We start from the raw sequence: 27910 nt of genomic DNA on the forward strand, positions 1-27910 counted from the left end.
TGCCCCAGCCCTGTGAAGTGTAAAAGTGGCCGTTTTTGTCAGGCACCTTGTGCATTAGCTTACACACTCTGCCCACATCAAAGGTAGAAGAGATACTGGCTGAACACAATGAAGCTGGCTTGAATGTGGGCTTGTGTCCACCTTCACCTTTTCTCTGGAACCATCATGGAGTCGTTCTTCACTTTCACCGTGTGAGGCTCCTCTGTTCGCTGGTCTTTCCAGCCATCTCACCTCACTCTCCTTTTTTCTTTCTTTCTTTCTTTATTTCTTTCTTTCTTTCTCTCTCTCTCTCTCTCTCTCTCTCTCTCTCTCTCTCCCTTTCTTTTTCTTATTTTTTTGAGATGGAGTTTTAATCTATAGACCAGCTTGGCCTAAACTCCCCACATAGCCCAGGCTGGCCTCAAACCTGAGCTAAGATTACAGACATGTTCCATTGATTTCTGTCTGTAGCATGTTCATTTTTATGACATAAAAGCATGTGTGCCCCACCCTCTTTCAGTCACCCTGGCCTTATTGATTTCCATGAGATCTTTTGGATGCAGAGGGGCTTTTATTTTGGACAGTTTATCAAAAATCTAAAGAATCTGGAGAAACTTCATCCTGAGGCATCATGGGAAATGGTAATATGACGTAAAATTCTAGTTTAAAGGAATTCATTCTGATGTAGATTTATAGGAGGTTTTGTTTGCCTCTCTGTTTTGAAACAAGGTACCACTGTGCAGCCTGGCTGGCCTGGAACTCTGTGTGAACCCGGCTACCCTCAAGCTCACAGAGACACATGGCTGACTCTGAGTGTGCGATTAACGATATTCACCGCTACACTCAGCTACATTTATAGTGTTGAGTCTCCCTGTTCCTATTCTGGACCCTTCGAAGTTTCTTCTCTGAGATTTCCAACTTAGGCAAGGCAGAAGTGCATCTCTTCTATTAGGAGCCACCCGATAGGTTTGCTCCCTACCAAGGTCCGACATCTGCATATCTTTTCATGTCATCTGAAGCTTCTTGGCAAATTGTGACATGCAAGGCCTTCCTGTGAGCACTGCCAAAATCTTAGATGGCTTTTGATTTTCTGTGAGTTTTGGTAACAAGAATATCACAAAAGACCATGTCTGTGCAATATTCAGTAAGGAAAAGCATGCCACTGAGCCTGGGAATCCGAGCTCAGTCTCCTTATGTAGAGGAAGGAGAGAATGACTGCCTAGAAATGCAAACACATACACACCCTATAAAATGTAATTAAAAAGCTGCATATCACAGAAGTCAGTATTTATTTTCACGGTATCCAGATCACAGAAATGTTTCAAGGCCTAGGCGAAGGTAGTAGGCATATGTGTTCAAGCGAGGGTGGTGGGGTTTTCCTAGGTAGTCAGCCACAGAGGAGGCGGTAGCCAGGCTACCGGCTGGGACCAGTGCACCCCAGCCAACCTGGCTCCTTTTCAGCCTGGTCTGATAGAGTCTACTTTTACATTAGATGCTGCCAGGTGCCCTGTCTGCTGTTGCTCACGGAATCCTTCGCAAATCTGTTCTACCAGCCCACTCTTGGCCTCATGCAGGTTTTTCTTTTTTCTTGGTTTTTCGAGATAGGGTTTCTCTGTGTAGCCGAGGCTGTCCTGAACTCACTTTGTAGACCAGGCTGCCCTCAAACTCACAGAGATCCACCCGCCTCTGCTGGGATTCCTCTCCCGAGTGCTGGGATCACAGGCATGCACCACTGCACCCTGCTGGCTTCATGGAGGTCTAGAGTGACTCAGAATTAGTAAGAACAGCTTACTATAGCAGGAGCTGTAAGAGAACATTCTTACTGCTTGAACTTTGCACAGACATCTGTCCTGGAATCTTCTAGGCTGGATGGTACAAAGGCATACCAACCTGAAAAGAGCTTTCTCCTAGTAGGAACTGGAGGAGCCTCACTTCCTCCCACTCCACATACAGAACCCCCACTTTGCTTTTAAAGAGTTATGTTTTACTCTGTGTACATGAATGTTTGTGCGCCATGCGCTTGCAGGGCCCATGGAGGCCTGAGGAGGGCACTGAATCTTCTAAACCTGGAGTTACAGGAGGGTTTGAGTCATCTTGTGGCTGCTGGGAACTGTACTGGGGTCTTTGGCTAGAGCAGCCTGTACTCTTAACTGTCAAACTGTCTCTCCAGCCCCAAGCCCCACTTTCTCAAAAAAGGTGGTGTGTGTGGCTTTAAGGTTCTTTAAGTTATGGATTGTAACTCTGCTCTTTTCCATGTGCTCAAAACATCATCTAGTTTTCTGGGCACAGGGGTCCTATTGTCTTTTCTTTCCCATTCTGAACTAAGAGTTCAGCCTTATTTCATTTCACAAACATGCCTGTTTAAGGACTCATGGACTACTTTGTAGTTGGCAGTACTAGGAGAGTAGGTAAGTGTCCTCCTTGTCTCAAGATCTAGGGCAGTTTACCCCTGGAAGTGGCATGGTGGTACTTATCTGGGGTACAGGAGCAGGCAGCAAGTCTTAGATTAGGAATTTATAGATATAAAATATTCTCTTAAGAAAAAGGCCAGAAACATGGCACTTGATTCTTTAGCAATTCAGATAATGAGATCAGAAGCTGGCAGCGACAGAATCTGAACACAGAATAAAATGTCCTATAACACCGCTAATTCTCATGATTGTGTAAAATAATGGGTGGACACCTTAATTCTCGTGCTCTGTAGATGAGGGGCGTTGACTGCGTTGCCCAGTGGGGACAGTGATTGGTAGATTCTCACTCAGCCAGGCCCCACTCAGCTACGTCACACCCATGTCACAGGACACTGGACATGGGTTCATATCCTTCTCTGACTGCAGGAGGACATAGAGCAACACAGACTGAAGTGTAACGCTTCAGGCTATGTTTTTCCAATAGCCCTCCCCCCCCCAGTTTTTCCTCCTCTTCTCCCTATTTCCCTTCTTTCCTTTCTTCCCCCAGAAAGTGAATACATACTCTACCACTGAGCCATGTCCTGAACCTCTCAAAACTCTTAAAAGATAAGAGCCACTTAGGAAAATCTAACCAAATTAAAATAAACAAAAGAACATTGCAGTACTTTAGCTTTACAGTCCAAGCCATGAACCTTTACTGCTACCCGAGTTCTGGGATCACATCTGCAAAAGCCCAGGTATAGCCCACGTCTAAAATTGTAAAATTCTACAATTTAGTTAACTTTTTCCAGACTGCCGTATGTGTAGTGTCCAAAGTGAAGATGTAGTTAGTACAAATTAGGATGATATTAGCAGAACACGACTGCAGTCCTTCTTAACACGCCTCCACAGTCCTGCTGCTCTGTGTCTTCCCTCCTCTGATTCATCACAAGACCCTTCTTCCTGAGTCTGTTAAGCTTTCCTCTCTGTGTGCCCCAAAGGCAGGTACAAGACAGTGATTAAGCCTGGAGCATAAAATAAGCTTGAAAAGCAAACCCAAGTCAGAAACCAGTGTCTGATAGCTTATTTAGTGGCTCATAGTTTTTACATCCGATTTTGAAAGAGGAGACTAGCCAAATAGCCAGCACTCAGGATGCCAAGACAGGATTGCTGCACATCTGAGGTCAGCTTGAGCTGCCAACGAAGTTCTAGGCTTGCCTGAGCAAAGGAGTCACACCCTGTTTCAGAATGGGTCAGGGAACAATTAATGTCCAGTGAATCTATATTCAAATGTTGCTTCTTCATGGTTAAGGAGAGGGGCTGTGTCCCTTTATCACATGGTGTCCTGGTATGAGTACCATACTACTCTCCGTGGCCATAGTGCCACTCTTTATGGCCATACCATGCCCGCTGTTTATGGCCACAGGCACTGCCTTTTTTTTCTTCCTGAGCTTCCTGCCCTGTTGGCATTGGGGTGGGGGTGTTGAAGTGGGTCTGATGAGGTAAATTATGAGAGTGAAGCCTAGTTCAGAGCCTGAGTTGCCTAAGAAACCAGACCCAGATGCTATTTAGGCCTGAGATGAGATTGTAGATGAGACTCAGTAAGCATGGGGGTAATGATCGCTCTGCCCTGAGCCCTGGCTGGGTACTCTACATAGCGGATCCCAAAAGCAGGGAGAGGATGCAAAGGACCAGCGTCTGAGCTGCAGAAAGCAGGCCACACCTCACTGCCATATTGTTCTCAAGAGTGAGTAAGTCAGGGCTGGAGAGATGGCTCAGTGGTTAAGAGAACTGGCTGCTCTTATTCCCAGAACCTCTTGGTGCCTCCCAACTGTCTGTAACTCCAGTTTCAGTGGATTGTATGTCCTTTTTGTGTGCCTTTGTGGGGACTGCATGCGTACACAGACATATGTACAGGCAAAACATCCATACACAAATCTGAAAAAGAGAAGAGAGTAAAGGAATCAGGCATTTCCTAGTATTGCTTACCTGTGACCTCTGACCTCTGGCTCTCTACAGAGAAGTAGCCCCCATGGGGTCTGTCTTTGGTTTCATGGCCCTGGACTTGTGGTCTCAAGGCCTTTTAACTCCTGCTGTTCCTTCTTGCAGTTCTATCATGCCTGTGACCAGCCGGGCATTGTGGTTTTCTGCATCATGGACTACGATGTGCTTCAGTTCTGTGATTTTCTGGGCTCCTTAATGTCAGTATGGGTCACCGTCATTGCCATGGCTCGTCTGCAGCCTGTGATCAAGCAGGTCAGTCCAGAGTGGGTCCTGGGAGACAAGCATAGCTAACCTATTTATAATTCACTCATGCTTGAGGCTTTTCCCAGTGCTGCCACATCCTGGCCCAGCCCTGGAGTCCTCTCTCTGTAGGTGCTGTATTTGCTGGGGGCCATGCTGCTGTCCATGGCCCTGCAGCTTGACCGGCATGGACTTTGGAACCTGCTTGGACCCAGCCTCTTTGCCCTCGGGATCTTGGCCACGGCTTGGGTAAGAGTGGAAAGACCTGTGAAGGGTAAACCAAGGAGCGGGAGTGAATACAGGGTGCTGGTTATTTGGTCCCTAATTTAAGGTAGCCTTGCATTCTGTCATCATCAACAGCCACAGTGGCCACTCAGGTTCTGGTGGGTGCCTTCTAGGTTACACCCAGGGCTCAGGGAAGTCTGAACTGTCTCTGGCTTAGATTCCGGAGCCCTGTATTCCTGAATCCTACTTCTTTGCTTCCCTCAGACAGTTCGCAGCGTCCGGCGCCGACACTGTTACCCACCAACATGGCGCCGCTGGCTCTTCTACCTGTGCCCGGGCAGCCTTATTGCTGGCAGTGCTGTCCTACTGTACGCTTTCGTGGAGACCCGGGACAACTACTTCTACATTCATAGCATTTGGCATATGCTTATTGCTGGCAGTGTGGGTTTCTTGCTGCCTCCTCGCGCCAAGACTGACCATCAGGTCCCATCTGGAGCCCGGGCCCGGGGCTGTGGTTACCAGCTGTGTATCAACGAACAGGAGGAGCTGGGCCTCGTGGGCCCAGGAGGGCCCACTGTCAGCAGCATCTGTGCTAGCTGAGAGGGGCTCTGGGCCAGGCTCGTAGGGATGTGAATCCTACCTAGGGTTCCTCCTGGAGCTGTGGAGCCCTCCTAGGACCAAGGGACAAGTTGTGCTTCTTAAAGACATGCAGTCTTTCTCAAGGATGACTGTTTTCAGGGACGGGAGGCTTTCTCAAGACATGGAGGATTTCTTGAGAGCCTAGAATCCTCCTGTGTTTATGGAGTCCTTCTTAAGGATGAGCTATGCAGGCCATTGAGCCCCATGAGGACCAAGGAGTCCCTAGGGGTGTGGAGCCCTTCCCAGGGATAGGGGACCCTCCTACAGACATGAGATACTTCCCAAGGAGACACATTTTCACCAGGAATGTGTTATCGGTGCAGAGGGAGAAAGGAGTCCATCTTGTAGAAACAGCCAGCAGATTTTCGCAGTGGCTCAGCAACACTGGTCTTGAGCTGCTGTGCTGGGCAGAAAGGCAAGAGAGGTCGATGCTGGTGTCCTGATTTGGTATAGGTGGAGCCTGGTATGTCTCCAATGAAGTATGTACTGATCTGTGCTGCCTTTTTGTCCCTTGTGGGGCCAGGGTGTGGGAAAATGGAGGGAAGAGGGACACTGAGGAAATTGTGGGAGTGATGGGACCTTCCTGAAGAAGCTGCTGGAAGCTGCTGTCTGGCTTCTGCCCTGTGTTTGCACACCTGCATTCCTCTCATCTGGTCCCCATGTTTAATTCCAAATTCCCAATTGTTATGGATCCTAGTCTGCAGTGGTGAAGAGGGTTGTGTGCGTGCGTGTGTGCGTGTGCTTGCTGTGTATATATAGAGACAGACTGGCCCCGTGAGAGAAGGGAAGGAAGGTGCTAGGGAATTGGAGTAACAGAGAAGGAAGCTAAAGTGCTAGGGAATTGGAGTAACAGGTACAAATCTCAGATGTACAAGAATGGATTACTATTTTAAGCTTCCATTTTTCTCACATGCCAGAAATAATCTTGTATGAATTGATATTTCCTTTCTTGTAGTATGTGTGATTGTATGAGAGACAGAGACAGAGACAGAGAGACAGACAGAGAGGAGAGAGAGGAGTCTCTCATTATGTATATAGTTTGTTTTCTTCTGGCCTGGATCTCATGATTCTCTGGGGCCTGGAATTACAGACGTGGGCAGCTGGACTTCTTTTCCCGTAGTTTTCCCATGAGTTTTGAGGATCTTGTCTTATGCTGAGATACTAGGAGAACACTCTTTCTGGCCCCCAGTGTCCGTCTGAGTGCTCAGACATCCCAGCTGGTTCCCAATCAGTGGTCAGACAGGCAGCTAAACACTGAGAGGCATCTTGTTCTGTCTGCCTTGCCCCGAGTTTCTGTCCCCAAGTTCTGTGCCACATGAGATGTTCTCACTTGGCTACCAAGATACAGCATGAAGCCAGGCTTCTGGGGTCCCGTGCTGGGTTTTACTTGATAGGGTAAAAGATGAGTTGTTTTCTCATTTAACTCTGTAGACGCAGCCAGGGGCCCAGGTCTGGTCTCTTTAGGGAACCTGGGACAGTGCTCACACTTCCTCCTTCCTCCTCGCCCCTCTCGCCTGTCAATCTGGAGAGGAAGATAGCCTCACATTTCTACCAAATCTTTTCTCTGTGCCTTAAGTCCTTTCTATTCTCTCCACAGCCCGGGTCTTTGAAGCTCAAAGCCTAGAAAATTCCACTTTATTCTTTACTCTCTGCAGTCATATCTCTTCCCTGGGGCACTGAGTGCAGAATAAAGTAGCTGACTGAGTGGCCAGGAGTGAAGGTGTATGGGCTGGGTGTCCGTTCCTGTATCAGAAGTGCTTTTCTTGGGCCAGGTATGGTGGTGCATGCCTTTAATCCCAGCATTCTGGGGGCAAGAGCTGGTGAGTTAACATGAGTTAAAGCCAGCCAAGGTTACATAGACCCTCTCTTAAATAAAATAAAATTAAGTAAAATAAAATGACTGGAGAAATGGCTCAGCGGCTAAGAGCATGCATTGCTCTTCCAGAGGACCTGAGTTCAATTTCCTGCATAATTACAGGCTATGATGCTGGAACTACTGTTCCAGAGGAGGCAACAGCTCTAGACTCCATGGCACCTCTCCACACACGTGGCGCATGCTCACACAGACACAAGCACACATACACACACACAAAAAAAAATAGATGCTTTCCTTACCTTATCTATGACCGTACCACCCCAGCACATCTGTGCTTGCTGCTCTGGAAGCTAAGCAGGGCTGAGGCCACTCAGTGCCTGGATGGGAGATAAGCCAGTCTCACCCTGAGACGATGGAACCGCTCGTGAGGGCAGTTGACCCAATAGCCAGGGCTCAGGACTGACTTGACAAGAGGATAGAAGGCAATGAAGAGGGAAGGGAATGGGGACACACCCTACGCTGTTGGGCTGGAACGAACTTCTGGTGAAGAGCATCTTTAGAGAATTAAATGAGTTGCCATAATGCCAACATGTTGGGAAAGATTCTTTATGGTGATGAGTGCCCATCTTTTCTTCCTTCCCAAGACAATCATTCCCACTGGTTCCCAGTCACTGACATACTTAGGACATGTAGTGCCCAGCTTATTACACACACAACAGACAAAGGTCATGGCAGGTTTGGAAAGGGTTACCATTTTGGGGAGAAAGAGAGGGAGGAAAGACTGATATTTAGGGACCTGTAAAGAGTGAGGTAGGCCTGGAGAAATTGGGTGGTGGGAGGAGATGGGGGAGGGAAAGGGGAGAGAAAAGACAGAAGAGGGGAGAGAAGGTTGGGGAAAGGTGGGGTGATGAAGGTAAGCAGCTAATGATTGAATAGATGGAGGTGGATTCTGGGAAAAGGGAAGTGAGCAGGAGAGTAGCACGGACAAACTGGTGCTTTGGTGGTTGGTGTGAAGGATGTGTTTGGGGAGGAGAGCGCGGTGCCACAGCTCCACACTGTCTGAAAGGGAAGTGCAAGGAGGACACCGATTTAAGAGCTCCAGGAGGCAGACATCAGACTTGGCACCCAATGGCATGTGTGGTGGGGTGAGGAAGTCCAGAATGACCAGTCTCTTTTTGACTTGGGTTGTGGTACCAGCCCCTGAAGTACTGACACTTGTGACTGGGGATGATGGGAACTTTGGAACATTTTGAATAGAGGTATTTGTGGAGTGCTGGTGGGTGGGGGGCGGCTAGCAAGAAGACAGGACCATGTGAAGCAGCTGAACCAGGCCCGGAGCCCTTAGCTATCACTGGGGTCATCTAAGATGCAGCAAGCCTTGGACATGGGGGCTGTGACCAGTACTGATGGCTGCTTCCTTCTGTGTATCTGTACACACAGGCACCCTGGGTCCCTGCCCACCCACCTCCCACACTGCTGAGTATAACACCGGCTCAGTGTTGCCGGGTGGTGACATGACAACTCCCGTGTGAAGGTTCGACAATCTTGAAAGGAAAGCGCCGTTAGCGCCACAGGGATGTGTTGGACCCGGTGGCATCTTGTCCCAAAGGAGCACTCATCCCAGATGAAGGGTCCCAACAAAGTGCCATAATATATAAAGAAGACAACCTCAAAATATGTCAAATATGTGAGGGAGATATTGTCTAAAACGGCCTGAAAACGACGTTGGTGTGATCCATGAATAGCATGAGCAAAGCCCGGGGGCGGGAGCCAGTACAGTGATGTAAGGAGAGCTCGGTCCACATAGGGGAGAGGGAGTCAGCCTGTGGAAGCAGGTAGGGCCAGACGCCTGAGGGCCTTGAGGACTCAGCCAAAGTCCTTTAGAGTTAATGATTTGATAGTGGGAAGCCAGAAAAGTGACGCAAGGAGTTTATTGTAGCGATCACGGGCAGTTAACACATTAGACAACCCAAAGAACACTGAAGTATGCCGACGTTGCGTTAAAGGGTGGAAACAAAGCACTTTCTCTGGATTTAAAATTTTCTTATTTTTTTGAGAAAGGGTCTCACTGTATAGCCCTGGTTGGCCTGGAACTCACTATGTAGACCAGGTTGACTCCAAATCCATGAAGATCTACCTGTCTCTTCTTCCTGAGTGCTGGGATTAAAGGAATGTACCACTATGCTCTACTTTCTTGGATTAATTTGACCAACAATGAGACAAAATTTGAAATCTTCACGTGTCTTCTTGTGTCTTCTGTCTGTAGTTTGTGATTTGGCCTGTCTGTAGTTTGTCTATTTGTGTGTGTTGGTGTCTGATGTCTGACTGTCCTTGTTATCTTTTCTGTGTCTAAATGTGTGCCTGTCCCTGTGTCTCTCAGAATGTCCTGTGTTTATCTAAAACAAAACAAAACAAAACAAAAACTGGCGTTGAACTGTTTGCACAGGACAAATTGCTTAGGACAGAAATGAGGAATTCTTACCAAAAGCTTAAACAGTTTTAAAAAGTAACTTTCCTGCCCCTCTATCTACCCAAGATAAATAAACAAAACCACACAGATGTTATCAACCTATACCTGAATGTTGCTGTCAGCATTTATGGCAAGCATTTGTTTTAAAGTTGCTTCCAGCTTGCTGTTTTCAGCAAATGATTACCACACACATATTATTCTGGATCAAGGTCATGGACAAACACATAAGGTTAAAGCAGACTGCATGGAGAATCCAGCACCTAGTAAGACTGGTTACATTATTCTCAAAGTCAGGTTAAACTCAAGCTGAGTGCACAGTAGGACAGCAGGTTAAACACAAGGTCTTAAATAATCTCAGGGATATTATTTACTATGAAGTCTGCCAATAGTTCAGTGTTTGGGGGGACAAGGTATTTTTATAAGACTGTATCAGTACAAAACTTAGACAATCATGGGAGCTGTTAAATCCATGCAAGCTGGAATCTTAGCTTTTGGTGCTGGGGCTGAAGCTTTTACAGGCCTGATGGGCTGGCAGTTAGGATAAGGCTGTGAGGGAAGGAGAGTAAAGGTAGCTTGGAGGTGAGGAGACAAATGAAAACTGTGTCCAGCCTCCAATGTCTTCAAGCTTAATGATTCACCGGGCGTTCAGAAGTAGGCACCTTTTGACAAATTGTTGCACTTGGCCTGAGAGCAGCTCAGGGAGGGGGACCTGGCTAGAGCAGGAAGGGCTGCTGACGAGGACTCAGTGTGGCGGTGCCGCAGGGCCGGGCATTGCTCACGTTGGCATCTCCTAACCAAACCCGTGCAAAGAGGAAACTACAGGAAGCAGGCTGCTAGCCTAGTTTGCCTGTCCTGGTCCAGAGCTGCCATTAGCAAGCTGACAGGAATATTGCTGGATAATGGCCCGGTGTGGGTCTGAGGAGAAGAGAGCAGGGCAAAGGAAACCAAGTCTCTACTTCCTGTTGGGCTGACCGGAAGTGTGTTGGTCACTAGGTCTCAGACATCTCTGAGTCATCCCTTTTTTCCAGGCATGTGCCAGACTGAGCTTCTCCTCTGAACCATTCTGTTAGACGTGGCTGTCTCACTGTTGGCCAGTGAGACAGGCAGCCTGTGCCACTTCCGAGTGGAAGCTGTGAGAGTCTGGGCCTGCTTCCCTCTCTCCTTTGGCCATGGGGATCCGCAGTGTTCTGGATTGTAACTACGTTATCCCGATTCCCCACAGGGTGATACACGGCAGAGCCCAGCCAAGATCTAATAGACCCGAAACACGAGTGAGAAACAGACCTTAATGGTTTTTAAGCCACTGAAAATTTGATGTCATTACCACAACAGAACTTAGCCTCTACTGACTGACAAAGATAGAGGATAAGAGTTAAAAGTGGGACATTTTCCTGGTGAGTAGACCTCCCCTCACCAGGGCTGTGACAGCAGCTTTCACCTCCGTGTTCCTCAGACTATAGATGAAGGAGTTTAGTGAGGGTGCTACAATCCCATAGAATAATGTGATAATCTTATCCACACTGGGGTCTTTGTTTTTGGGCTTGAGGTACATGAAGGAGATGGTTCCATAGAAAATCACTACCACTGTGAGGTGGGCAGAGCAGGTGGAGAAAGCTTTGGTCCTACCTGCGGCAGAGGGTACCCTAAAAATGGTAGCCAGGATGAAAATGTAAGAGAAGCATATGAGCACAAGTGGGGTCATTGTCAGGACAGTTGTGGCCACCATTAATATCAGGGCATTGAGGGAGATGTCCCCACAGGCCAGTTTCAGCACTGCCAAGATCTCACAGAAGAAATGGTTGATGACATTATGACCACAGAAAGGGAGATGCCAGGTAAGGATGGATTGTAGCAGTGAGTTGGCAAAGCCTGTTCCCCAACTTATTACTGCCATCTGCACGCATAGCTGCCCAGTCATGAGCTCTGAGTAGCGAAGTGGCTGGCAGATAGCCACATACCGGTCATAGGCCATCACAGCCAGAAGCAGGCACTCTGTAGCACCTAGTGCCAGGGTCATGTACATCTGCAGAGCACAGTTGGGGAAGGAGATGGTCCTTTGGACATCCAGGAAGTTGTGTAGCATCAGAGGTGTGAAGGAAGAGGTGCCACAGATGTCTATGAGCGAGAGGTTACTGAGAAAGAAGTACATGGGGTTGTGCAGGTGGGGGTCCAGCATGATCAGCCCCAGAAGGAAGGCGTTCCCCAGGAGAGTAGCACAGTAGATGCCCAGGCAGAGCACAAACAGGGCTGTCTCCAGGCCCCGGTGCCCCTGGAGGCCCAGCAGGACATACTCGGTCACAGCTGTGTGGTTTGTCCCATCCATTGCATTCCGTCTTTTGCCGCTTGCACCACACAGCTCTGGCTGGATGGAAAATGAGCAGGTCGGGTGTGGGACCTGCATCGGGTCAGCCTCTCTCTCGGGAATTTAGTTCCACCATCTGTGTAATGAGAGAGTTGGGCTTAGGACTATAGCTTGCCCTCTTGGCCTCCAGTTCTGTTGACATAGCTAGGGGAGAATGCGGCACATTCTGGCCCCTAAAAGCCGCACTGTTCTCCACAGTGGTGCTCAGAGGACACTCGTGTTTGACGTCTTTTTTAGAAATATAAAGGTATTTATTTATTTATTTATTGAGCTAGGGTCTCCCTCTATAACCCAGGCTGGCCTCTAAGTCTCCATCCCCCTGAGTACTGGTGTCACAGGTGAGTGCCGTCACACCCAACTTGTCAAGTGTCCTTGACTGTTCAAAGGACGCTCTTTTCTAGATTATTGCTTCACATGATATTTGTGTCTGAAGCATTTCAGCTTCATCCACCCACTGGGTATTCACTGAGTACCTACTTTGTGTATTGTTTCGGGTGCCAGTGCTCCAAAAGAAAAAGAAGGGGGGGTGGATTTTTACACTTGTCATAGTTACTGCCTGAGACAAGAGGAGCGCTGGCAGGCGCTCGATGGACATGCCACCCAGCACGGGGTACTTTGGCTCCCCGGGATGTGTAAATCTGAGTGCTGGTCTGGGTGGTAACAAGGTAGCTTAGGGGGCTTATATCCGACCAGCCCCATGTCCCGTGCCAATTGTTTTAATCATTCCTATCTGAGCTACTTCCCATCCAATATTCCATAAGTATGTGCAGATGCTTTCTATGTAGTCTGTTTCTCTCCACGCTAATACAGAATAAATTCCTCCTGCCACGCGGTACTCTACATGCTAACTCAAGGCGGTACCGCTTTCTCCTCCTCTCTCTGCTCTTCTCTCTCCTTCCCATGATTCTCCTCGCAGAGCCCTTGAACCTTAGCTCCTCCTCTCACTTCTGCCCTGCCCAGGTGTGTAGGCCTTTTATTTAGCCAATTAGGGACAATTTTGGAGGCAAGGTTACATTGCATTACTTGGGGTATGATAGTCTGCAAGTAGAACTTGGGGAGCAAAATAATAAAAAATTAATCACAAAGCACCAGAGCGTGCTCTTACAAGCAGTTGCAGGACAGTCTCGACTCTAAAGGGGGAAATACAAGAGCATGCCTGCTCAGGAGAGCTGCTGCTGGTCAGGGGGTTAAACCTGGGAGCCCGGGAGCCCGCGAGCCTGTGCTAAGTGCTGTGGAAACAGCAGAGCTGGCAGCGGCTTTTGCTTCCTGAAGTTTAAAACCACTCACCCTCTTGCTTTCAGCGACCTTGGACACACCCTTCCTCTCCTGGGGCTGTAGGCCCCTGAGTCTCTCAAGAAATCAAATCTGAGCTCTGAAGACACTACCTAGCTTAGTCATTGTGTGTGGTCACAAAGAGATCCTGTTCAGCTCTGACAGTTGTAGATCAGGTGAAAGGCATCCGTCTGCCTCTGCTCCATTCTTCATTACTCTGTCACAGGAGACCAAGTGGGAACAGCAGAGGCATTTGAGGCTTTTGTGAACAGACTCTGCTCTTTTCTCCTACCTCATGTGAATGGCATCTCTTCTACACACTTCCTTCAGTTCTGTTGGGGCACTTCCCTCATCAAAGTCCCCACAATCCAGGCTCATTCCTCTTGCTGTGAGAGGTCCTTGGGCTGGACTGCCATTTCTCATCCACGCCTCAAGGCTCAGCGTGTGCTCCCTCTCTGTGTGGATGCCTTCTATGACTCTGGCCCTCCTGATAACAGTATCTCACCTGGCTGTTGGCAGACGTATTTACTGCATTCTGTTATGAGTCCCCCTCTATCCTTTCCCTTCTCTCCCTTTCCCCCCCTTTTAAGTAGACTATTGAATAGTGAGTTATTGAAGTGAAAGGGGTACACCTAGTTTGTCACTGTTATCCTCCTGTGTCCTGTTCCCCAAATGGCCAGAGATTGCCATTCCAGCTGAACTGTGTGCCCCGTATACCGATCTCCAACATGAGCACATCTCCCCCGCCACCGGAAAGGTGATACTGAGATTGCCTGAAAGAGCTGTTGGGGAAGAGCAGTGTTCTGCCTTGGGGACACTTGCTTTTTCTGGGGAGCCACATCAGGAGCATTGTGTGCTTCACCACAGCTTTAGGGTCTGCTCATGACACATTAGGGTATGAGAACTAATCCAATCTATGTGGAGAAAGTGCCATGATGCCAGGCAACCAGCAGCTTTGACTCATAACTTGGGCACATGATGGGACACCAGGGAGCATCAGTCAGGATGTGCTGGGCTATGCTGCAGTAACACACAACCTCATCATTCTAGCTATCAACACAACACACGTGTCTTTCTTAATGTAAACATACTGTGGATTCCAGAGGACTCTCTGTAGAGACTGGCCAAAGGGGGTCTCTGCCACTTAGGATATCACCAGTCATGGCTAGGGAAGGACACACTGGAACATCCCCATCAGCATTTAAGTGCTCAGACCCCGAAGTGACACATGGCACATCTACCCACAAACCACCAGGCCCATGTGGGCTGGACACATGTTCAGAAGAGAGACAACTAGCAAGCTTACTGCACACCAGCACTGCATTTGGGCACCTTGGCATCTCACACTCAAATCTATTCCCAAACAGGCATGGTACTGTATGCCTAGAGTATAGCAAAGGAGACCAAGGCATGAGAACTGTAGGTTTGAAGTCAGCTTGGTCTTCATGGAGAGTACCAGGACAGATTTTTTTTTTTAAAGTGACTCTATCATCTGTCTAGATGTCACACATTGCTATGTCCCAAAGAAACACCATATTCAAGGGGTATGAGGCCCCGAGTGTCTCCCAGAATGTCTCTGCTTTCCTCATGGAGGCAGAAGAAAGTGTGGTGGAGCCCTGGGATGGGAGGAAAGAGACTTGGGTTAGACTTCTGGCTTTTGTTCTTACTCTGCTGTGTGACCTTGGCCAAGTTCCTCCAACTCAGCAATGGAGCCATTTCACCATGCTCAGTTTACTAATAGCTTTTGAGCCTCAGTTTCCTTACCTGTCACAGGTAGATGGTAGTGCTTCTTTGGAAATGGTGACATTTTAGGTCAGTGGGGATGCAGGATATCTGTTGGTATAGTGACTGGCTTGTGGTAAATATTCAGTCAGTGTAGATATTATTGTCATGTAATAAGTACTTCGGCTTTTAAATATTTTGAAGAAGAAGAAGAAGAAGAGTTACTGAGAATAGTATGCCAGACGAATGCTCCTTCCCACAGACTTGCTGAGCCAGTGGCATAAGCCTACGTGAGGATCTGGAGCCCTGCTAGCTGTCTGAAGATCTCGGAGCCGAGGGGGTGGGTAGTCCCGAGCTCATAACCAGCAGGTGCACGGTGCTAAGGTGGGTCAGGCTGAAGTCCCCAAGGATCAGTGTCCATGTCTCCTGTCACACAGCCCGCCTGCTCCCTTTTCAGGGACCACATACTCCCTGCCCAATTTAAAGTTAAATTCTGTAAGCTCACAAACTTTTAGGTTTGCCAGCTGAGGGACTTGGGCCCGTGGGACTCCAGATTCCTTGCCCTGTCCCAGGAGATCCTGGCTGATGTGAGGTGGGCAGGGAATGTGAAGGCTGGGCCTTCTGTAACCTTGCTCCTTGTATGCCACAGGCTCTGGAGCAGGAGTGGTCCTTTTCTAGGCCTGGGTACCTCCACAGGAAAATGAATTATCTCCTTCCATAATTGCTGCATGGTCTTGGATCTGTCCATCCAACTTTGAAGAAGGCTATTTACTGGGAGGAGTATGAGGACCCCCACTCCCAAGTGCATGTGAGGAAGGGGTGGTTAGAGGCAGAGCTCAATTCAGGCATGTGAATTTTCACAGGTTTTCTCTTTCAAGTTCCCTTCCTGGCCTTTTACAATAGAGATACCATTTACAATTTAAATACTAAAATGCAGTTGTAAATAAGACGCAAGAATTTATAATTTTTCATACTATGCCATAATATACCTTCTGGAATTTTATCAGGAACTCAAGTTAAAGTAAAAAGTTATAGGATGGTTAGCTCTTATTTTCTGTCTGCCTCTGCGATCGTCTAGGCCTGTTTGTTGCCTCGGGGGACACCTGAACCCAACAGGTCTGAGACCTGATCAGGGTCTCCTCAGTCTGCACTTGTCTTCTGCTCCACAGCACACGGTGGTAGCATCTCTATCCACCAAAAAACTTCCCCAAAGCACTCAGTCTCCCGTTTCTTCTCCCAAACAGTGCGGGTAAACCATGCACCCGACATGTCTCCTCTTCGCAGCTGCTTTACTCTGCGCGTCAGCGTTCCAACTGTTTCAGTTCTGCACTCCCCTCTCCGCTCACACGGCCTGCAGTGCCAGCCTCCTCCCTTCTGCTGCTCCAGAACCCCCACTCTGTGGCAAGGAGGTCTCCCACGTCTGCACAAGCGTACCATCATTTCAGTGTCATGTTTGTTTAGAAATATTGAATACTAGTGAAAAGACCAAGAAAACAATACTTATCTATAACCTCATTGTCCAGAGAGGACACAACTATCGTCACAAATAATTAAAAAATAAGATTAGGGAGGATGGAATGTTTTGTGATCTGCTTTTCTCCTCTCATTACTTACATTGTAATAATTTCCTTTCATCCACTATTTCTCAAGAAATGTTTCCTGGTGTCTGTATTATATTACACCATTGCACTCCACCTGGATTTATTTAAGCATTATTTTCTAGTTGGACATCAAGATTGGTATATTATTATACCATGGATTAATGTGTTTTGTGCCCTTAATGTGTAACTGTGCCCCTAATTTTTTTTTCCTTGAGAAAGCATCTCATGTAGCCCAGGCTGATCTCAGACTTGCTATATGGTTGAGGATTGCCTTTAACTTCTGATCTTTCTACCTCCATCTCCTGCTAAGGTCACAGGCATGCCCCCTCACCGGCTGCAGCACTCAGCTGAGCAGGCTCTGCACCTCAGCTGGGCAGCCTCTGGGGCTGGCCCTAGTGGCAGGGAAGCAGGGCAAGCAGGCCCTGGGCAAGGGAGAGATGGCCTGCCCACTAACCCCTTGCCCCTTCCCACCTGTGGCATCAGGAGAGCTGGCCCCAGGTCGTGAGAGCGGGAGAATTATCCCTGGCCCGCACTGGCTGCAGCATTCTGGAGCGCAGCTCAGCTTGCCAGCTGCAGCATTGGGTCAGCTTGCCAGGGCAGTGATAGAGAGCACCTGGTGGTGTGGGTGCTGGAGAGCTGGAGGGATGACCAACTCAGCCACCACCCAGGCCCAGATCCACCACCCCAACATCAATCCTATTGATGATCTGCTGGAGTAGATGAAGGGGCAGGTCCTGCAGGTCCAAAGCTGCAAGATCTCCATGACACAGGGCAACAACAGAATGTCTGAGAGGAGTCCCCAGAGGCCTCCAACCAGGCCAATGACTCACTGCAATGAACATTTGCAAGTAAAGGAGTGTGGGCAAAAGGGTGTGCTGTGGGACACGCTACAGCTTCCATGATGAGACTTTTTCCAGATCCCCCGGACCTGGAGTTACAGACAGCGGTGAGCTGCCAGGCAGGTGTGGATCGTCTGCAAGAGCAGTAAGTGCCCTAAACTGCTCATCTGTCCCTCCACTTCTCAGTTCTCATCCTCACGTATTTCCTTTGTAGATGGAAGTGTAAGGTGTCTTATTTAGATTTAGAGGAGAGAAGGGAGTACTAACACAGCTAGTACCTCAAGGCAGAGTTCCTGGTTGTTTTGAACATCCTGTTTGAGATGTCTTCAGGAAAACGGGTTCCGCCTCTGTTGGAGGTCTGGCTTTATCAGCTGGGTTGAAGTTTCTTGACTCTTGGCCAGCTGGACGTGAAAGCTACATCCCAAGGGCAGCGGCTTCTGACCCTTGCCTTGCTCCTTAATTTCCTCTCTCATTCTAGCCTGCCTCACTGAGAGTCCCAAGGGAGGAGCAGGCCCAGTGGGAAATGGACGGGTTATGTGGGGTTGTGAGTCTGGTAGCCAGCTAGCAGGAGGGCAGGACTGCTGCCTGGAGATCTAACTCACTATGGTGCAGACAATGCCTGGTGCTGAGGCAGGTGGGGACTGGATACGCTCTGTGACGCAGATAGGGAAACTGTGGGGAGACAGCTGTGGAGGGCCCAGGGGTGGGGTGATGAGTGACACAGCAAGCACCCCAAATCAGAGGAGGCAGGAACACCAGAAGCTGCAGCTTCTGTAGGGTGGGGGCTGCAGAGGAACTCCAGCTTAAGGTTGCACTGGGTGGCTGGTGTCCTATGACCAGACAGGCCTTGGACCTAACTTTTGCCTCTCATTTCATCTCCCAGAGGACTAGGCCTTGTCTAACCTCTCTGGACTTCATCCCAGCTCTGTTCAGATTTGGGAAAGACTGTACTACCATGAGCATCTCTACATTTTCATCTCCATGCATGTACTTCACAAACGAGTTCAGTTTATGAAGTAAACTGAAGTTGGGCCAGAGTAGGACGTGATGTCCCCTGCTCTTTGTATAGTATTGGAAGCCAAGGAAATGGGAGAGGAACAAATGGTGTGATCCTGAAGGGGCAGGAAGTCCATCTGTCCATGTGGTGTGTGCTGGACAGAGCTGCCTCCTGGGGAGAACAGAGAGGAGCTTGGGATGGGCACTGTGGGGAAGAGGGAGGCTCCCATTGTGCTGGTGTGTTGGGTATGAGGCAGGAAAGTGTGGGAGAAGGCTGGGAGCTAGGCAGGCAGGTAGGCACCTTTGAGGCCCCGAAGAGCGTCTGCTTTGTCCTGAGAGCAGTGAGGAGGCATTTATGGATGTGAGGAGTGTGGTGCAATCATAAATGGTTCTTAAAAGGGTCCTGCTGATGCCCCATTGAGGGGAGAGTTAAGTGGGCAATTCTAATGGCTGTTACCTAGTTATTTATTTTTAGACTGGGTCTTACTACCACAGGCTGACATCAAATTTATCATCCTCCTGCTTCAGTTTCACAACTGCCAGTATTATAGGTGTGAGCTGCTGCACTCACTCTCCAAGGCTGGAGTCTGGAGATCGCCAAGAGGCTGCTGTGGAGGGCCGGGGGCAGAGGCTGGGCTAGGACAGGGCAGGAGCAGAAGGTGGCTTGTGAGTGACTGTGCCATGGTTGGTGGGACTTGGTGCTGTGTCTCTGGAGTGCAGCTCCATGCTCCTCTCTGCAGTGTCACTGGCACACGATGACCCACACAAGACAAGGCCCTTCTTCGTGCAGAGCCCTGCCCTCCCTTACCTACAGGCCCATCTACTGCCCCAAGCTTTCCTGGCAGCCTCCTTCACCTCCTTGTTCCTTAGGCTGTAGATGATGGGGTTCAGCATGGGGGTCACCACAGCATAGACGACTGTGAAGACCTGGTCAGAGACACAGGCCTCCTTGCTCTTGGGTTTCATGTACATGAAGATGATGGTGCTGTAGAAAAGCAGGACCACAGCCAGGTGCGCCGAGCAGGTGGAGAAGGCTTTGCGGCGCCCAGTGGCTGAGGGCACCCTCAGGATGGTGGCCAGGATTAGTATGTAAGACAGGCAGATGAGGGTCAGGGGTACAGGCAGCAGGAGGATGGCTCCCACCAGCAGGAAGGCATCGCTGACGGAGGTGTCCCCACAGGCCAGCTTCAGCACAGCCAGGATCTCGCAGGTGAAGTGTCTGATCACGTGGTGGCCACAGAAGGGCAGCCGCATGGCGATGACCGTCTCTGCAACTGACTTGAAGAGACAGAGCCCCCAGGAGGCTCCTGCCAGCGTCAGGCAGAGCCTGTGGCTCATGAGCACAGGGTACCTGAGTGGCTGGCATATGGCCAGGTAGCGGTCATAGGCCATGATGGCGAGCAGCAGGCACTCTGTGGAGCCTGTGGAAAGGCTCAGACACATCTGGATGGCACAGCCAATAAAGGAGATGGTCTTCCGGGGTGACAGGAGGTGGACCAGCATCAGGGGTATGAAAGTAGATGTGTAGCAGATGTCCAAAATGGAGAGATTACCCAGAAAAAAGTACATGGGCGTGTGCAGGCGGGCATCCAGCACGCTCACCACCACGATGGCTGTGTTCCCCAGCAGGGTCACCAGGTACATAGCTGAGCACAGAGGAAAGAGTAGGTGTTCTAGGGCTGGGTAGCCAGAAAATCCCTTCAAGGTGAATTCAGAGACTGCTGTCCTGTTGCTGGGCTCCATGCCGCAGGGGCGGAAGGTGGCGGGACTGCAGAAGCTGTTGAGGACTTTTTCAGCGTGGACACACTTGCTGTGACACTGGGACAGTCTCCTCACCCTCTGCAGGCTTCAGTTCATCCGTGTGAAAAATGAGGATGATTTAGAGCAGTGTTTCCCTAAAAGAGTTCTTGGAAGTATAAATAGGCAGCCTGAAGAATCACCATAAGCCAGTGCTGAATGAAAAAGAAAGGTCTTTACTGCTTTAAAAGACTAATGTTTATTGTTATCTCTCCCAAAACAGTGTAGATATGTGCCCCCAAACTTGTCTGACCCTAGATCCCCTTTCACCTCTTAACCTATCACAGGCAAAGTGATCTGTGAACAGAGTTCAGGAGCTGGTAAGTTGGATCAGAGTTCCTCAACCTTGAACACACACTGGACTCACTTGGAGGGCTGTTGAAACACAGTTTGTTTTCCCCCAGCTTCTGACTCAGCATGCCTGTGTGCTGCCATTGTTCTGCGCTAGGCACCACACTTTAGATAGAATGCCTCTGAAGCTCCCCCTGGTTTGAGGCAGCCTCTGCGCCATTGCCTATGCTGTTCCCTCTATCTGAACTGCGCTTCTCCATTATCCCTCAGCTGTAACGGCCTGCTCTGGTCTCCACACACCCTATGCTTTGTGTCTTGGCAGAGGGGCTGCTGCTAGCCCCTAAGCCTGTGAGTGGACACACCCCTCTCCTCACCACAGAGACGCTCAGTCAGCAGCATCTTGTGGACTGCAGCTTTAGAAGTTGCTTTCTTTGTGAGCTCTCTAGTGACCAGTCAAGGGGCTCCGAGACCAGTCCCTGGTCTTATTTTTTTCCAGTCAGAACAAAGGATGCTTCAAGGTTATTACCACAGGAAGCTCCCTGACAGGCTCATGGTGAGACCTCTTGTTGCAGATGGGAAAACTGAGCTCAGACAGTGGCTGCCAGGGAGGTGAGTTTCCAGTAGGGTCTTCCCAGAATTGTAACACCTCATCATATGGAGCCAACATGGCCTCCAGCAAGCCCCAAACACCTGCTGTCCTAGAAGGGTGGCCTCCCGCTTCCTCCGCATAATCCTCTCACCAGCAAAAGAAAAACCACCACCACCACCACCATCAACAACAAAACAGGCTTTAACCCCTCCTCAGTGTCTCAGGGTACCCGAGATGATGGCACGGTAGCATGGAACATCGTGCCAAAATCCAGCTCCTCTCTGCCTCTCCTGCTGGAGACTGTCCCCCCATTTTGCTGCTTGTTCAATCTGTTCAATCTGACGTGACTTAAGGCCACCAGACACCATGCTGTGCATTAGGGGACAAGCAGGCACATGGGGCCTCCAGACAGTCTTCAAACCCTCCCAGGTAGAATTCTCCATTCTCCCAGGCCTGGCCTCTTCCTCCTCTATCTTAGGAGGTGTACAGACTTCTGACGAGGGGCCACTTGAAGGATCTCTCTGGACCTCTACACCTCAAGTGTCAAGGCCAGGTGACTGCGGTGGTTATCTTTCTCCTTAAACAGTCCTAACCTGGAGTCCAGAGCTGAGTCCTACACTTCTCCTTAAACAGTCCTAACCCAGAGTCCAGAGCTCAGCCTTACACTGAGTCCCACCTCTGGGAATCAGGGGCCAGTTCTGCAGCAAGGAGAGCGCTGATCTAGTCCCAGGACCTCCAGAAGCTCTGGTCTCATTGGGATTGTGTCCATGTCACCATGGGGTCAGGAGTATGAGCTGTTAGCTCCCCACCCAAACTCAGTAGGGGTTCTCTGAGGGTGGGGGGTTTGATGTGGGTATCTTGCTGGGTGGTGGCACACACCTTTAATCCCAGCACTTGGGAGGCACAGGCAGACAGATCTCTGTGATTCGAGGCCAGCCTGGTCTACAGAGCAAGTTCCAGGACAGCCAGGGCTACACAGAGAAACCCTGCCTCAAAAAGCCAAAGAACAAAGACTGGTGGGGTGTCTCCTGTAGCAGAGCACCACCAGACACAAACACTGTGCCAGGAGGGGGCCAGGTACAGAGATGGCCCTACCTGCCTCTCCCCTGACACTCCAGTGACAGAGTAAGTCTCGGGGCCACACACATTACAGTCTGCCCCTTCAGTCACCAGGAAACGTTGTCACCTGAGTCCATGGTGCTGGAGCGCCACGCGCGCACACACACACACACACACACACACACACACACACACACACGCACGCACACACGAGGTCACTCCCTATGCACACATGTAGCTGAGGGCACAAGCACCTGTGTAACATACAGTGCGTATGCACTTGTGAATGTTCATCCTGCACATAAGCTCATGTGGGCATGTGTGGCCATTCACATATTCATATGAATGTATGTGCATAGATCTGTCTGTCTGTCTGTCTGTCTCTCTCTCTCTCTCTCACACACACACACATACAGGACTGGCAGACTCTTGGACCTATGGACAAGTGACTTACTGAGCTAGGCAGGATGACCTAATTTGCAGACGAGACCACAGCTTGGCAAAGGCTGCAGGGGCGTCACTCAGAAGGAGCCTGGGCAAGCTGAGAAAGCTGGCTGGTGTGTGTCTGCTTCCCAGCCTGCTCGCCAGACACCACTCTCTCGGGAGCTGCCCCTTCTCGTGCAGCTGGAGAAGGGAGGAGGGACACAGGCCAGGGAACTTTGTTCTCAGAGTTACAGTGTCTTTTCTGTCTCCCAAGCCACTGCTCTCTAAAAACCCAGTTCACAAAGTAAGCCTTCCCTTACCTCTCAAGCCGGGCTCTTCCACAGCTTTCATGGTAGCTTTCGGGTGACACCCACCTCTCTCACTTCTTGCCGGCATGACAGGAATGTCATCTCCCTTCCTCTCCTCTCCTGGGTTCTGAAGGACAAGGTGTGGCCCTCGGTCACTTTTTGCTGTCTTCCTGCAACTCTAAGGAAAATGGAACGGCAACTGGCCAGTTATGGACTGTTGCGGCCTAGGGAGACACTCTTGCAGAACCTGCATATTGGCTGGACCCTTACACTTGGGGAAACTGAGGCCTAGAGATGGTCAGTAACACAGTGAATTAGAGTGGGAAGCCAAGGCCCTGGTGACTCCCGGGGCTCTCCACACTCCTCCTCTCTGCACGCCCCTGGTTCTCACCTGCCTTCCGTCTCCTCCCGATCTGTGTTCAGGCTCTCTCAAGAGGTTTTACTCCAGCCTGATTCTCCAAAACCACGGAAATAGGCCTAGTTTTTTGTATAATTCACGAAGAGTTTGCAACTTGGTAAAATTAAGTGGAACATTTAAAATTTGGTGGAATTCTTTTCAGAGCTGAGAACTCAGCGGGTTTCTCAGAGGCTGGTGCACTCCAGGTTGAACGGATCTCAGCGGCTTGCTGGGGGCAGGAGGGGCTCCCCGTGCTGGGCAGATCCGGTGCCCTCCTGGCCGACAGCCTTCCAGGGAGCAGGTGGGCCGAACGGAGGCGTCACCATTCAAAGCGCCCTGTGTACCAAGGGATTGCACACTCCCCCAAGGCAGCTTAAAGAGAGGAGAGGAAATGTGCCCAGCTTACAAACTTTGAGGTGCTTCAGGGAAGATGTCCCAAAGACCCAATTACACAGTCTAGTTAGAGAGTTTAATTAGTATGAAAAAATTGCAGAAAGTGTCTCCGGGTGCAGGGCTCCATGCTTGCAGGTCAGTCCCCAGCCAGAATCGGCCTAGGAACACTTATGAACAAGTCAACGAATGGGTAGATGCTTAATTAATGAATGAATACATAGCAATTTTAATACGTTTACAAATTAGCCAAAGAACAAGTGGAAAAATGACAAATGTTGTCGTCTTCCAGGTAGGGGTGTGAGAGGTCTTGGTTCAACTCTTACCAGTTTACAAGTTTACAAGTAGAAAGAATTCTAGGCTACTGAACAAGCCAGTGGGTAAAGACCATCTTGACCAAGACCCCCTATATGGACAAGAGACTACAGCAGAGAGGTCCACAGTGCTCTCCGTGTCACTTGGTGAGGCTGAGGCATGCCGTGGCTCTGCGTCACTTGTTGACTAGTCACTTTGGTCTGCAGTCAATGCAGAGCGAGTGCACTCTCCTTGGCCTCTACCTGGTCCCTCTTCCCTCGACTCCCAGCTCTGATGATGCTTCCTCCCTGAAGTCCCTCTAGCCTACAGAGGGCTTACCTCCAACGGCTTAGGGTCTCTAAAACAGCCTAAGCTCTGTGGGAGGGTGGAACTCAAAGATACCCCTCCTATCAGAGACACCAGCTTGATTCCCGCCTCAGACAACACCCCCAAAACATAGCATCATTTTATTTTGGCTGTTGGATTTTTATTTAAGCATTTAAAACTTACAGGAGCTAGGCATGCAGCCGAATCAGTAAGGCACTTGCCTGGGAGGCATAAAACCCTGGGTTACATCCCCAGGACTGTGTTTACTTTTAGGCATGGTGGCACACACTTTGGAGGTAGAGGCGGGGGATCAGAAGTCCCAGGCTGCCCTGTGCTACATCATGATTTTAGAGTAAGGCTGGGTTACATGAGACCTTGTCTCAAAAAGAAGTAAAATGTAGTAATTTTATTAGTTTACTTATAAAGTAATGTAGAAAACATTCTTGTAAACATTTTAATGAATCTGGTGGTACAGGCTGGTAAGCCCAGATATTCAGGAGGATCAAAAGTTCAGGGACCATCTCAACTACAATTCAGTGCCACCCTGGTGACTTAATGGGATCTTGTCTTAATATTACAGAGGCGGGAAAGGAGTTTTAGCTCAGAGGTGGACCACCTGCCTGCTCTGCACAAGGCCAGGTTCAGTCTTTAGCAACACAAGATAAGTAAACAATGAGTGAATAAACTAAATAAACATTCGAAAAATATAGAATCTTATAACGCAAAAGTGGTACTTACCCCTCAGCCCCCTTTCTCACCCACCCTCTCTCAAATATTATTCATTCGCTAAGGTATTCTTAAGTCTATTCCTCTGAGGCAAGTTTTGCTTTTCTGAAACAGCGTCTTGTTTAACTCGCCTGTCCGCGAACTTGCTGTGTGGCTGTGGCTCTGATGCTCCTGCCTCAACTCCCACCTGCTAAGATGACAGACACTCATTACAATGCCTGGCTTTTAGAGCCAGAATTTTATGTCGGCTACCGTTTTAACTCTTCTCTTTTGTGTGTGGGTGTTGGCCTGCATGTATGTAAGTGGAACACATGCACGCCTGGTGCTCAGGTTGTCCAGAGGGAGCCGTCCAGTCCCCTCCAGCTAGAGTTACAGACAGGGTGAGCCCGTGTGGGCACTGAAAAGCGAACCAAAGTTCTCCAGAAGATCTTCATCTCAAATTTTAAACTTTTTGCTGCTAATAATGTTCAATTATTTGGAACACACAGCTTTTTCTCTCTCATTATTTTTTTGCTTTTTCATGTTCCTAACTTATAAATGCATTATAAAAATATGTTTTTCTGATAATTTAATTTTTTTTGTTGTTGCTCTTTTGAGACTGAGTCTCACTCAGGAGCCCAGACTAGCCTGAAATTAATGATGCTCTTTCTTCCTTAGCTTTTTCAACTTGTTTTTAACTTTGACTCTTAGACTGTATCTTCTCTGCACTGAGTAAGGTTGGGTAAGCTTATTTACTTTCCATAACAGAATTTATTAACAAGACTGTCTTATCATAGACCTTAAGATGCCGCTTTCGGGGAGTTTGAAGACAGCTTATGCTGTATAGCAAGTCTTTTTTTTTTTAAGTTACCTTTGCTCTACAGTTAATTTCACAGGTGTTGTGTGTCTCTTTTCAGACACCCTGGTCTGCTCTAAAGAAATGCCTCTTACCGTCCCCACACTACACTGTTTGAACTGCTGTGGTTGCCTCACAGCAAATGAGGAGCTTTAAGCTGCTCTGAAGTAGGCCCAAAACCCCATCGGCCCTTTTCAACAATTCTTTGACTATTCTTGCACATTTCTTTTCCACACACACTTTGCAATCAGCTTGTCGTATTTTGTGGAAAGCCTTCGGGGACCTTGCCGGTGATTACTGGGCTGGTTTGGGACCTTGGACTTGACATCTTTACAAAGTCAAGTTTTTTCAGGCTTGAACATTGTCCCACTAGTAACACGTCTTTGGCTTTGTTCTGATCACACCGCTCTTTTTATGTTATGCTAACAAAGTTATTTACAGCAATATAGATATATTTTGTGACACTGAATTCTCTGTTTCGTTTTGTTTAGTTTTTCCTCATCCTGCGGATGAGGGGCGAGGAGGCAAGGTGACCAGCTCCCGGGCTCCCCCTGGTGGTCGCCAAGCCAATGCGCATGACCTTTGAAGACGGGGGTTGGAATCCCTAAAACCCTGGATTCAGGAGCTCAGGCACTGACAGAGCACAACCGTAGCAGGAATGTTGGATCTAGATGGTAGGCACGAAGTCTGGGTATTGTCGGGTGATTGTCTTTATTGCCTCTGGGGCTCTACTAGCCTCTGAATACCAGGAAGCCCTGGAGAATGACGTTTCTGAAATCTGCATCGAAGGATCTAGTCTTCCAGGAAGAGCTAGAGCGTGTACAAGGCGGTCTTCTGGGAATGTCGCTGTTGCCGCGCTCGTGCACTCGCTGTGGTTACCTGCTCAAGACCTGTGCATGGCCAGGCTAACTAGGTCAGTCAGCATTCCCCCGGAGGTGGGGGGAGCAAGAGCGAGCACGAAGGGCTGGAAGGGGGTGTGACCCAGACACAAGGTACCCAAGCATGCAGTTGCCAAAGAATAAATACAAATTAACAACATCGGCGCACTCACCGAGAAGCCATTCTCTGAGCTTTGCCATGACCTCGCAGCCTTTTCTCTGTTCTTTGCAGTGCTGCTTGGACAGGTCCCGCGCTCCACCCCCGAGTTAAGCAGCCGCAGCACCACATGCCATTTCCAATAAAGCAAACCCCGCAAACGTAATTTCACTTTTATGAACTAGGATGGTTTTCCTGTTGTGAAATTCCTTATTAATTAGAAAACTGTGTCCCAACTTCCAGTTCAGAAAATAAGGCCCCAGACTGTTTAGAAACCTTTCTGAAAAGCTGTAAAAAAAAAAAAAAAAAAAAAAAAAAAAAAGAATTTGTACATATTTAAAGAGAGAGAGAGATTCCCAACAAGTTTGAAAAACAAGAGAAAGTCTCACCAGCCAGCTAGAAATGCTGAGAAATTCCCGGGAAATGGCAACCAGATGAAATGGGATTGGTGGGACACACCACAGCCCAGGAAGGAGGAACTGCTGTGCCCTGAGGGTGTCAGCACGGGGCAGTGTGGGTGTGCGTGTGTGTGTGCGTGTGCGTGTGTGTGTGCATGTGCGTGTGTGTGTGTGTGTGTGTGTGTGTGTATAGGGGCCTCGGCGGCCCGTAACTAACTGGCCAGGGGCTCCAAAGGAAGCAGACCCCGAGCCAGCTGGCCACTGTCTGGAGACTCGGAGGGTCCCTGGAAGGAACGGAGAGGGCAGAGAATGCCCCCCTCCCCAGTTACTCCTCCAGCCCTCAGGACTCCTGGAGAGAGTTCAAATCACTGTCTTCAAGGGGCACAAGGTCACAAAGGCGGGAAACCTTCTGTAAGAAAATAAGCTGCCAATGAGAAGCAGACTGCACTCCTGAAGGTCAGCATCTCGGAAACCCAGACTGAACAA

At 49.2% G+C, this 27910-nt stretch overlaps 3 protein-coding genes across 10 annotated transcripts in view; 1 reads left to right on the forward strand and 2 right to left on the reverse strand.

Annotated features, from left to right (window-relative positions):
• The window catches only part of Tmem8b (transmembrane protein 8B), a 23650-nt gene extending 17679 nt beyond the window's left edge, over positions 1-5971 (forward strand). For 5 of the 8 annotated variants that reach the window (XM_060378643.1, XM_060378644.1, XM_021658444.2 and 2 more), the window contains 3 exons: positions 4479-4625; positions 4746-4862; positions 5107-5971. In XM_060378643.1, coding sequence (XP_060234626.1) covers positions 4479-4625; positions 4746-4862; positions 5107-5463 — 621 coding nt within the window. In that variant the 3' untranslated portion in view covers positions 5464-5971. Of the gene's footprint in view, positions 1-4478; positions 4626-4745; positions 4863-5102 lie in introns of all 8 variants that reach the window. The other 3 variants (XM_021658447.2, XM_021658448.2, XM_060378651.1) reach the window with 1 other exon arrangement.
• Positions 5972-11135: 5164 nt separating this feature from the next.
• On the reverse strand, positions 11136-12099 carry LOC110561875 (olfactory receptor 13C7-like). Its single transcript, XM_021658431.2, has one exon. It carries the CDS (start codon positions 12084-12086, stop codon positions 11136-11138), a length of 951 nt encoding a protein of 316 aa, XP_021514106.1. The 5' UTR covers positions 12087-12099.
• A 6970-nt stretch (positions 12100-19069) lies between these two features.
• LOC110561895 (olfactory receptor 13J1-like) lies at positions 19070-20483 on the reverse strand. The gene has a single exon (XM_021658465.2). It carries the CDS (start codon positions 20296-20298, stop codon positions 19360-19362), a length of 939 nt encoding a protein of 312 aa, XP_021514140.2. The 5' UTR covers positions 20299-20483; the 3' UTR covers positions 19070-19359.
• Positions 20484-27910: the final 7427 nt, after the last annotated feature.

Source organism: Meriones unguiculatus, chromosome 1, assembly GCF_030254825.1.
Source record: "Meriones unguiculatus strain TT.TT164.6M chromosome 1, Bangor_MerUng_6.1, whole genome shotgun sequence".
NCBI classification, from domain to species: Eukaryota; Metazoa; Chordata; class Mammalia; order Rodentia; family Muridae; genus Meriones; species Meriones unguiculatus.

Excerpts from the sequence above, each read along its gene's own strand:
- LOC110561875 (XM_021658431.2), bottom strand. The coding sequence starts at position 12,086 with ATGGATGGGACAAACCACACAGCTGTGACCGAGTATGTCCTGCTGGGC.
- LOC110561895 (XM_021658465.2), bottom strand. The coding sequence starts at position 20,298 with ATGGAGCCCAGCAACAGGACAGCAGTCTCTGAATTCACCTTGAAGGGA.